The sequence below is a fragment of the Diospyros lotus genome, chromosome 13 (assembly GCF_014633365.1).
Source record: "Diospyros lotus cultivar Yz01 chromosome 13, ASM1463336v1, whole genome shotgun sequence".
Classification (NCBI taxonomy): Eukaryota; Viridiplantae; Streptophyta; class Magnoliopsida; order Ericales; family Ebenaceae; genus Diospyros; species Diospyros lotus.
In genome coordinates this window covers 4,417,200-4,429,206 of record NC_068350.1, presented here as the reverse complement: position 1 = coordinate 4,429,206, position 12,007 = coordinate 4,417,200, and the positions used below count along the sequence as shown (strand labels likewise).

General features: G+C 38.0%; 1 protein-coding gene across 2 annotated transcripts in view; it reads right to left on the bottom strand.

Annotated features, from left to right (window-relative positions):
* Positions 1–12,007, bottom strand: part of LOC127788451 (serine/threonine-protein kinase CTR1-like) — a 36,900-nt gene that overhangs the window by 20,343 nt on the left and 4,550 nt on the right. For both annotated transcript variants that reach the window (XM_052316713.1, XM_052316714.1), the window contains exons 6-11: positions 8,886–9,269; positions 8,691–8,731; positions 4,024–4,092; positions 3,707–3,807; positions 3,516–3,600; positions 3,201–3,299 (exon numbers count right to left, since the gene is read on the bottom strand). In XM_052316713.1, coding sequence (XP_052172673.1) covers positions 3,201–3,299; positions 3,516–3,600; positions 3,707–3,807; positions 4,024–4,092; positions 8,691–8,731; positions 8,886–9,269 — 779 coding nt within the window. The remainder of the gene's footprint in view (positions 1–3,200; positions 3,300–3,515; positions 3,601–3,706; positions 3,808–4,023; positions 4,093–8,690; positions 8,732–8,885; positions 9,270–12,007) is intronic.

Here is a 12,007-nt window from a genome sequence, read left to right as displayed (position 1 = left end):
AATGCGATTTTTGGTATATCGACAGGGTTCATTCTAATCTAATGGTAACCAAATCTTAAGTCTAGCTTAGAAAGGATGGTTGCCCCATGTAATTCATCCATCAAGTCTTCTATAATGGGGATAAGGAATTTATTCTTGATGGTTAGTGTGTTGAGCTGGCAGTAATCCACACAAAACCACCAAGTGCCATCCTTTTTTTTTTTTTTACTAACAAGACTGGTGATGCGAATGGGCTTTGGCTGGGTTGTATAATTGAGGTGGATAGCATCTGCTTCACTTGTTTTTCAATTTCAAACTTCTGTATAGGTGGGTAACGATAAGGTTTGATATTAACCAGTTCTGAGTTTGGCTTAAGAGGGATAGTATGGTCTAGGGCTCAGGTAGGGGGAAGAGAGGTAGGTTTAGCAAATAAATCCTTAAACGCAATCAAAAGTTCATTGAGTGTGTCCATAGGGATTACCTCATCTTGAGATCTTGTAAGTTCCAGTCTCTGCTCCCCTTTGTCCCTCCTTTGAGTGCATTCTTCTTCTTCTATTTCCACAGCATGAATGGAGAATAGCTGGGAAATTTGAGATTTCCTCTTCATGAGTAACTTCTGCAATTTCTTCCCCGTGATTAATTTACACTCCCCTGTTTCCAGACTCCCCACAAGAGTTAGCTTCTCACAAGCCACATCTATTGTCACCTCTGACTTGTTAAAATCAAATGTTAAAGGACTAAAGATCCTCATCTACTCTACCCCCAATACAATATCGCATCCTCCCAACTCCAACACCCTCAAATCCATAGAGAATTCTTGCCCCTGCTTGAGCCACTTGAAATTAGCGCATTTGTAGTGGCTATACATGCGATTACCATCGGCCAAAGTGACAGACAACGACGTAGTAGCAACCAATTCACACATTAGGTCAGTGGCAGTAGCTTCACTGAGAAAGCTATGTGTACTGCCACTATCTATGAGAACTATCAACTTCCTTTTCCCAGCTTGCCCCTTAACTTTTAGGATCTTTCTCGTGGGTCCCCCCTTTAATGCATGGAAGGAGATCTCTCCTCCTTCATCCTCTGCTTCGGCCTCCTCTACCATCTCAATGTCTTCTCCTAGTTCATCCCCTTCCTCATATTCTTTCTCTTCTTCTCTGCCTTCCATTTTCAATAATTGCCATTTGCACTGGTGACCCAGGCTATATCTATCCCCACACTTGTAGCAAAGCCCCAATTGCCTTCTCTTCTCCATTGCAGTCCCCTTTGTTGTGTTGAAATTGGTCTTAGGAGGTCCCAACAGCACTCATGCATTCACTCCCTTCGAACTCATCCCCACTGCTTGTTGAGTATTAGGATTAGTCTTAGGCCACACCTTATTCCTCTCAAATATGGCCTCTAATGTTAGCTCTTGCAATCTAACCTTCGCTGCAGCTTGCCTCATTGTGGTAGGCATCATCATTTTGACCATCGATCACAGCTCTCCCCTAAGGCCACTTACGAAGTTGGATACAAAGTACTACTAAGTCAGTGATGGCTGAGCATTCCATATAAGGGCCCTCAATTCCTCGAACTTGTCCAAATATTCAGTCACCGTTCCTACCTGTTTCAGCATCTTAAACTCTCCGATCACATCGAACATATTCTTCTCCCCAAACCTCACACATATCTCCTCTGCAAATTCATTCCAACCAGCCTCCATCTCCCTCGCTTTGATCCACCCTTGGTACCAAGAGTCAACAGTATCATTAAGATAAGTCGCTGCCATGGTCACCTTCTGTGCTTCCAACACATTGCACAATTGAAAAAACCTTTCACACCTACAGATTCACCATCTAGGCTTGGATCCATCAAACAGACGAATCTCCAGTCGTGGCATCGAGGTATGAGTATTAGTATGGGGAGTAATTCCTCTTACCTGAACTCCCACATCCTCCTCTGATGGCTCAATTGGCTCCTCCATCGCTAGGGGTCATGGAAGGATTCCGTGGCCGGAATGGCTAGGATTCATGAATGATTGGGGTGAGAATTTAGGCGGTAGCCTGAATTGAGGAAAAGAGGACAGCATGTTAAACATGCTATTAATCCTCTGTTTGTATTGCTCCATTGTGTCTCGATGCTTTGCTAATTCACATTGCATCTCCTCCCACAAAGCGATCTAATCTTCCCTCCCCTGGGTGACCGCCCCGTGTGTCTAATTCATTCCAAACTCTAATGCCTCCATTCGTGTCTCCAACTACTTCAAACGAGTACCCTCTACCATTGCCACTAGATCACCACAATCGCTCAACCCGATCACCGCCTTCTCCGCCGAGGATGACCGCCTCTAATACCAAAATGATAGTAGCCTTAGGAATTCAAATTTAGGGGAGAGAGAGAAAGAATAGGCGGGAGAGAAATTGAAGTAAGAAAGATTTATGATCTATTTCATTGCATAAATCCCATCCTCGGGCGCCTGATATCCTTTTATAGGCAGCCCTTTAGTTGTAACCAAAAGTGTACAAGCTATTAAAGCTACAATCGTTTGGTACAACTATGGCTTATTACAAGTCTTAGGCTAATTACATCCTTGCCCCCTACTCCTAATTACATTCATGCCCTTGTCCTCCCTTTGGGGTCGTGACAAAGTGGTAGTCTGGTCAAGTGCAGAATCAGAATATAGATATATGGCTTAATCCACTTGTGAATTTCAAGAGGATTCACCAATTATTTGAAGAAATAGGGTTTTAGCAGTTCAACTGCTGTGAAGCTATGGTGCACCAATCTAGTTGCTATTCACATATCATCCAATCCAGTATGAGTGCACCAAACATATTGAAGTTGATTGCCACTTCATTTGAGTAAAAGCTCCAACAGAATGTTATTGAGACAGGTTATGCAAGAATGGGAGATCAATTAGCTGAAGTTTTTGCTAAGTCACTGAATGTGACTAAAATCAGTAATATTTGTTCCAAGATCGGCATGCATGATATTTATGCTCCATCTTGAGGGAGAGTGTTGAGAGAATTTGAGAGTTTATATAAGAATGGTCTATGCCTACTTTGTGTTGATTTTGACTTTAGAAAACACGAAGGCCACAAAACTCAAATTAACAAAATTTTAATTTTCACACCAAAATACTGAAAAAGTACCTTGACATAAACAACTCCAAAAGGATCATATCATGAAATAAAATTTGAAGCTATTTCAAAAAGGTAATTAATCAATGAACCTTATCTCACCTTTACTGTATACTTCTTGTCAACCAAAAGATTTGGAGACTTCAAATCTCGATGAACAATAGGAGGATGGCGTTTATGAAGATAATTCATTCCCTTTGCCTATAGAAAAATAAAATGAAAATTAATAATGCCCAAAGAATATGAATATGAAGATTCCAGTACAGGGGATAAATAAAATGAAAAACAGTGGAAAATGCTGAGGCCTTTATAATTCAAAAGAAGCAGAAAGTTGTGCAGGAGGGGAACACCATAAGTTACATGCAAGAGCTTGTGTGTTACAACAACAAAGACAAAAATCAAAATTCAAGCACATACCACATCATAGGCCATACTCAACCTACGCCTCTCATCCAATGCTTCTCTTGCACCTGGTTTGTGCAAAAGTCTAAATAAACTGCCTCTGCAGTTTGGAGCCAGAAATTTTATAAGTTATGTTTCAGAACAGTGCTCTCAATAATATCCAATTCCCATACTAAAATAAGGGAATTACATAAGGCAACAAAAACCTTGATAGATATTCTGTGACTATGGACAAATTTGGGGGCTGTGTAACAGCACCCATGAAAAGAACAATATTTGGATGCCGCAAGCGTTTCATAATTGTGACCTACAAGCATAAATAGTTAAGTAAGAAAGCCGAAGTAACCAAATGTTAAAAAATAAAATCCACTCAGGAAGTAGATACCTCTTCTGTAAAAGAGAATGAACACACACACACACACACACCAAAAGGGTGTTATATGTTTTGTTTCCATTTGTGACAAAGAAACTACCATTCCTCAACCTTGAAGTTCAGCCTCTCCAGAAAGTTTTCGATCCTTACCTCCCTCAAAAATTCCTTCAATCGCTCTGGATGGAAATCTTGATCCATAAGAATCTTTACAGCAACATCCTGAAAGTTCCAACTTTCATAAAATTATGGCATAACAGAGATTATGAAAAAAATGACACCATAAAAGCAACTATACCTAATAAAAGATTCAAGTGCTATGGCAGATTATGCCATCAGTCATTTATTGATAAGTTCATGACATCGTGAAAGACTTTGATCAATTCTTGGAAGAAAATGGCCCGAGACATACATTCAAAGTACCAAGAAGCAAGCTACACTGCGGCAGATTATTTAAGGTATCATTTGGAATATCATGATAAATCAATTTGGACTAAGTTGACATTTTGCAGAGACTCTGTACCAAAAGTGCCAGATTTTTCTTCCTTTTCACAGATAAGGGCGCACAGAGAGCAATCCTCATTTAAAAAAAAAAAATTCAAAGATAAATTAGATAGTGATCGTGACATTGCAACTATGCTGCTTGGACTGCAACATTTAGTAATGTGCCTAACTGCCAAAATTATCAAATTCTCATGCAGAAGAATACACGAACACAGACAAGTTTCGTATTTCTTAAATAACTGTTCTTCATCTAAACTAAAATTGTTTTTACAAATTAGTATAGAACATTCTATGCAATAAAATGAGATTTTTTATGCATTATTTTGTAACAAAATGTTTAACTTAATCACATTCATTGAGTATTGAGAATTTTTCACTAAGTTGCCAGTTTCAGAAAAATGATTAAAAGACACTCTTTTCAAAATTATTACCAATCTATCACCTTATAACTACCCGGAATGCCATGCTAGAAGGAAGGCCATTGTGGCTTCTTGATAAATGCATAAACACCTCTGGCACAGGAGGTTCATTTTCAATGCCTAAGACCAGACAATGTTAGTGGAAGACGATTACAATGGAGACCGAAACAAGAGCTATGGCGGTCACTTCTGTGTGTCACAAACGCATTAATGCTTGCAAAGCAAGGGAGCTTAACAACAAGATTCAATCATATGTTCATACTTATATACATATATATAGATATATAAATTCCGTGTTAGAAGTTGAAAATCTCATTCCAATCTTGTTGGATCATGGCTGCCAAGAAAGCAAGAGAAACAAAGAAATGAAGGACTCAATGACTTCTGGCCAAGGAAACAGCTGTCCATCATTGAACCCCATCAAGATTCTATAATCCCCCGTTCTTGCTATTCATCTTTCTTTCCTTTCTTCTTCACCATCACTCTCTCTTGTTTTCTCTCCATTTCTTGTTCACTATCTGAACAGTACCAATTCATTTGGCATTGGATGCAGGTACAAGAACCCAAAGGATTCTTCCTCAAGAAGTGATGGTGAAGTATAAGAACCAAAAGGATTCTTCCTCAAGAAGTGATGGTGAGCTTCACAGCAGCAAAGCAGTCGCTGGTCTCCCTTGTCAGTAGCAAAGGCAGGGGTGAACGACAGAAACCTCCTTCAGTGGCTGCACTTACTGGTTTGGTCTTCTTCTTCTGTTGATCAACGGCGGCTGGGTCTCGCTGTAGCAGAGACAGCAAGCATTTTTCTTCAGTCACCTATGCTGTGGTGTAGCAGATTGGTTTGTTGTAGCAGACCGCTGCACATTTGTTGTACATGCTTTTATGCCATTTCCTGTACCAGCGGTAATAACCGCTTGTGATACAAGCGGCTATAAATGCAAATTGCTTGTCCCACAGGAGGTTCAATGCTATGACTGCCTATGCCACAGGCAGTTATGCATTTACCAAATAGCCATGCTAGCCCACTCTCCAGTGAGGCATCCCAAGTAGCAGATTGGTTTGTTGTAGCAGACTGCTGCACATTTATTGTACATGCTTTTATGCCATTTCCTGTACCAGCGGTAATAACCGCTTGTGATACAAGCGGCTATAAATGCAAATTGCTTGTCCCACAGGAGGTTCAATGCTATGACTGCCTATGCCACAGGCAGTTATGCATTTACCAAATAGCCATACTAACCCACTCTCCAGTGAGGCATCCCAAGTGGCCCAAAGGTGGTAGATTGGTAATAATTTTGAAAATGGTGGTATTTAGCCTTTTTTTTTTATAAGAAGTGGTAAATTAGTGAAAAACTAGAGTATTTGTTTATGTCCAGCTAGACTTGTCAAATATATATTCCATTTCCTATTTGAACTGTCATCTGATACGAGTGCTTCACAAAGTTATAAAAACCATATTACACAATTTACCAATTATTCAAACTGTCTAGACGCATTTTCCTTAATTAATTATTCCAACATATCATGGAAATTCTCTTAAAGACAAGAATCAAATAATTATCTATTATGGAATACATCCCTAATTTCCTTCTTAGATTCTATTTCGGCTCCTAAAGGTACGTTGTTATGTTCCTTTGAAAAGAGGCATTGATTTTCCAGTTTGGTCTTAGCAATAAGAAACTAATTGTTAAGTTGTCAACAAGTAAAGGTCTCAATAAATTGCGGCAAACATTTTGAACTCCAAGAATAGTTTTCACTTTAGCTCTTATCCTGTGATACTAAGTTGGAATTAGCCCTAAAAATAATTTTGCTTCTACTTCTTTCCTTCTCTACCTTTTTCTAATTTCTAGTGTGTAGCTAGGTGAGCAAGATAACTTCAACATTGACCATGATCTCCATTGACACTGAGCAAAAAAAAAGGCCTAGTTGTGTTATGTGAAAAGCATGCTGACATTTCCGGCAACATGGAGGATAATTTATGAAGCACCCGATGTTTATGCGTATGGATTTCAACTAGCCTGGGTGTAAGATCCATGGGGAATGAATGGTCCTAACTTGGTTGATGCCAAGGGGGTGATGTTAGTAATTAGCTCCTCCTAAGGGAAATGATTTATAGCATGATTTCTGTGTGCATAAATATTTTCAAAAACCCCTTGTTGAGCTTCACCTCTCAGCTTGAACATTCAAACATGTTCAAGACAAGATTTAGGCCCACTTTCAAAGGAAAAGCACTGATAGGGGTTCAGAAATGCTTTTTTGTTGCATTTTGTATATGCATATGATCCCGTATATTTTGGGAACAAATTATGTAAATTGATGACTCTAGCATGTTTAGAGTTTATGGTGGAAAAAGCATATCTATTTGGAGATTTATATGAGATGATACTTACATACTTTTGGAGAATGAATAAGCATGATGGAAATTGATAAGCAGGATATGTCTTTGAAATGTTACCTATATGTGGTATAAATCATGTAAATTAGGCATAAAAGTGTGGAAATTTGAGTTTAAATTGGTAAGTGATTGAATGCATAAAACACTCAAAAATGTAAAAAGAATACCCAAAATTGACCCAACTCCCAAGGTGGAAGTGGAATAGTCTATATTTGTGATGAACAGTTGATCAAACAGTCAACTTCAACCGAAGGAAAAACAAAATGTTTAAAGGTGTTCCAAAGTTGACTACTGGAGTCCAGAAACCTAAGAAGCTCGACTGGTGGTTTGGAAGTTGATTGTGAAGTTGGTTAAAAAAATAGAATGCAAAGAAGGTCAACAGTTGACTGCCAGGTAGGCTAAAATTTTCTAGAATCCAGTGAGGTTGACTGGTATGGTGACAGTTGACTGACAAGTCTGAATACTATTAAATGTTAGAAAATAATGAAACTGAAGATCTAAGTAAACGGTAACTATAAGGCTTGAATTATAACATGATTATCCAAGGGAAATTAGGTCAGTCCATGTTAAAAGAAAGATAAAGTTGAACTCTTAACAGGTTAGGCATCTAAAATGAACAAAGAGGAAAGGAAAAAAAAGAATAGAAAAATTACTAAACAATTAACCCGAAGATGTGCCAAGGGGAGTGGGGATTTTCTTTTCTCTATTCTCAAATGTTTCCATGTGTTCCAATATGTTTCACCATGCTTCAACGTGACATTGTAAGTTTGGTTTTTTAGTATCATGTAATGTTCTAGGAAACAGAAACATTTATGTCTTTTTATGGATCCTTTGTTTACCTTGACCACATTCCAATTATCATCAACATGACAAGGAAACTGTTGTTTTCCAGTTCTTTTCTCTGAAAACAGAAACCTTAATGAAAGACAAGAATCAGAACTTTGGACTTCCAAGATACCCTCACTTTGTGAAGTTTTCAGTCACTTCAGTTCTAAAAGACAGACTGGAATACAACCACAATTGAGTTTCATCATCATCTATGAATCCTAGTGCACATCTCAACAATTGTCTCCATAACTCTTGACCAATTAACAGAGCTCTTTTAGACTTCCACTAGTCCCCAGAAGTTTTCTGTTCATAAGAATCACTGAAATTGATTAATATACCAAGTATATCCTTGAAATTCCTGCTCTAACACAAAGTTAACAGTAATTGCAAGTGCAATTAAGAGAGACACTTCTACTCCTTAAGATGAAAATTCAGTTTATGGAAATATCATGGCATGCAAATATCAGCTTCCCTGCAACATTATAATACTTTTTTAGAGGAGGTCACACAATATTGTAAGTCTTGAAACACCTTAAACACAAAAACTAGTGACTGCACATTAGCACTGGCAAGGACATAAAGTTATCCTTCAACATTATCATATGAGTACCATGCAGTATACTCCCATAAATGGATAAAATGTTTCCAACAGTAATTTAGTAGAAAGATGAACAACTTACCGAGCCCTGCCAATCACCACGATGGACAACACCAAAGGAACCTGCAAAAAAAACAGTCAGTTTCAATATAACTTCCTAAGTGGTAATTAGAGAAAGCCACTTCATAACATATGGAAGGGTCCACTACCACCCTAGGCCATCAAATAGCTATGATCTTTACCATCCTAATGTTCATCTACTGGAGTAAAGAAATACCTGCTCCGATTCTCTCTTTCAGAACCAAGTCACTCCACGGGATATCCAAATCTTCCACATCAAGTGAAAGTCCTTCAGTTGGTCTAGCTGGAACAATTTGACCTTCCTTGGCAAACCTAAAACCACCTTGGGCTGTAATTTCCTTTGGATCGGAAATGCCCACAAGTGGCTGAACTTCCCCATGACCAAGTAGAGGGAGATGCTTTAAAGGGAGAGGATCCTTGACTGCGTTCACTGAGCTTGTGACGGAGACACGGTCATATGATTTGGACAGATTCAAATCCCAGTGATGAATATCTTTGCTGCTGCTTGAACTAGGCACCTTGTTGTGTCCATCCACAGATTGCATAGGACATGCCATGTCAGAAGCATCATCATCAACACCTGTGAGATTAAGTTAGAAACCTTCAAACTAAGTGATAAAATCACTAGGATGATCATTGAAATTATAGCTTAACTACAGCCAGGAACTACAATTTGGTTTCACATGCAATCAAATTCACCACAAAGTAGGTTGGAAGACAAACTCGTTACATTAGCATAAAGACGTGGAATACAATTGTACAATTCACGTTTGTGAAGATTTAGATATACTAGTTTGTACTAGACTTGCATTATTCTATAAGTTAGGTGGTTGAGGGTCAGCGTAGTTAGGTTCTCTGAATGACTTGTAAGTGAAGTGTTCAATTTTTCCATGGATGAAAGAGTAAAACCCAAAGAAAAACTCTTATCATATGATTGGAACTTCAAAAGCTATCAAAAAGAGTGCACCAGTCTAAATATGTCATTACTTTCATCTGAAACAATACTCCTCACTTTTGTAATGATCAAACATTAAATATCAGGCAAATGAACAGCCATGAAATTTTTAATTTTGATAAAATTATATGTCCACATTCACAAGCCAAAAAAAAAAAAAAAACACTGCCTGTGAACTGAGTAATTCCCTGAACACTTTTAGCATTGAAGGTGTTTTTCTTATTTACAATTGACCCCAAGCCTAGATAAAGGAGAGGGGTTGCGTTAGGTAGCTAAAAGACAGACAGTGTAAAATTCATCATATGAGAAAGTGTTTTGAGGCATAACCTCCTCTGAGCAATGCACTATATTGCCTGATTTCAATAAAAAATAAGCTAGGGTCATTGTATTGACACTAGGATATAGTGTCAAATCTGCAAGAGTTCTCACATTTTCATGAAGGGGGGTGCAAGTAAAGAAGTTAGTAGGGGGTCATAAATTAAGATCTGGGTGATGGAATATTAGGACTTTGACATGAAAATCTATGGAAAGAGGTGGATGTGATGATTAGCAGAAAAATCAATATTATGCGTCTCCAAGAGAGAAGATGGTTTGGTGAAAAGGCTTAAATGTTGACAAGAATCAGGATGTAAACGTTGGCACTCAGGGAAAGAACGTGCAAGGAATGGGGTGGGAATTACATGAATAAAACTCCAAATGATGGGGTGGTGGATGTGAAGAGAATAGAAGCCAGGATTGTTGCAGCGAAAGTCATTCTATGAGAAGAGACTATGAGTACTGTTAATACTACACACCGCAAGTTGGGTTAGGAGAAAAGATAAAGATAAAACTTTATGAGGATTTAGAAGGGTTGATACAGTGAACACCTAGAGAAGAGAAGATCATTTTAGGAGGTGACTTGAACAGTCATGTGGGTAGAGAAGGGAATGGGCATGGGGGTACATGGAGGTTAAGGATTTGGACTCTGGAGAAAGAAATAATGACAGCTATTTTGGATTTTGCCATGGCATATGAACTTATCATAGCTAATACTAGGTTTAATAAATGAGATGAACACTTAGTCACAAGAAGACAGCTTATGTTGTAAGGACTGTAAAATTACATAAGAGAATGCCTAAACACTCAACATGAGTTTATGGTCCTTGAAATCCATATCAAATAATGGAGAAAAAATGGTACAAAAAACAAAGCCCAAGAACCATAGGCGGGATGTAAAAGGTGAAAAACAAGCTATTTTCAAAGAAAGTGCGGCAGAAGAGTTTGGATTGTAGGAGAAGCTAAAAAACTGTGGATTGAGATGGCTAATACTATTTGAAATATGGCAACTACTTTTCTAGGAGAGTCAAAGGAAACCAAAAGGTGTCTTGGTGGTGGAATCAAGAGGCACAAGAAAAAATCAAAACTGAGAGAGATTGATAAATGACTTTATGTAAATGTCATAATGAAGAAAACTGGAAGAGGTATATTTTAGTGAAAAAGAAAGCAAAGAAGGCAATTAATGAAGAAAAGTCAAAAACATGAAATTATTGGAAAAATATTTAAATTAAGTAAATTAGTTAAATTAAGTACACTAGTTTAGATTAATGAGTTGGAAACCCCATAGACTACACCAAAAAATAAAAAACAAAAAAAACAAAACAAAAGGAAACCCAATAGGGTTGGGCACCCCAAGAGAGATAATTTACTAGCTCCAAAAGACATCCATAATTAGGAAGTCTGAGACATTTTACTTCAAAAAATACAAAAACATTCATAACAAAAATATCCCCCAAAAAAAGTTTGTAAGGTCAAGGGTAGGATCAAAGGTCAAATGACCTTGAGATCATTTGATCCTACCCAAACCTCTCAATTTGGTTGTAATGCTTCACAAGCGCCAATGGTGAGATTCCTTATGATGTTCTTCAATCCCAATGTCATTTGATCCTACCCAAATCTCTCACTGTCTAGCATTCGTATGCTACAGCATACAACAAAGGCTCTAGATTTGCAGAACATTGTTCATGATTGCCATCTAGAGCATCCAAAACATGCCAGCATCTTTCCAACTTCTTCAATTACCTAGGACATAAGATAACCATAAATTACCATGCATTGACTTTTTAGAATCTAAGAATGTAGAAGAGCACTCATACTCATTCTAAATAAAATTTTCATCCTTTGGGTAAATATACACAGGGTGAGAATTTGATCGACATGATTCCAAATACAATACGAGCTTCCACACGAGCCCACACACACAAAAAAAAGTACACATTTTCAGGATCAGATGCATCAGAATAGATATGGGAGTGCCAAATCATAAAACAAGAAACCCCACCTTAGTGAAAAATAAAACAAGTACATCTTCTAAAATAGCATAAAGA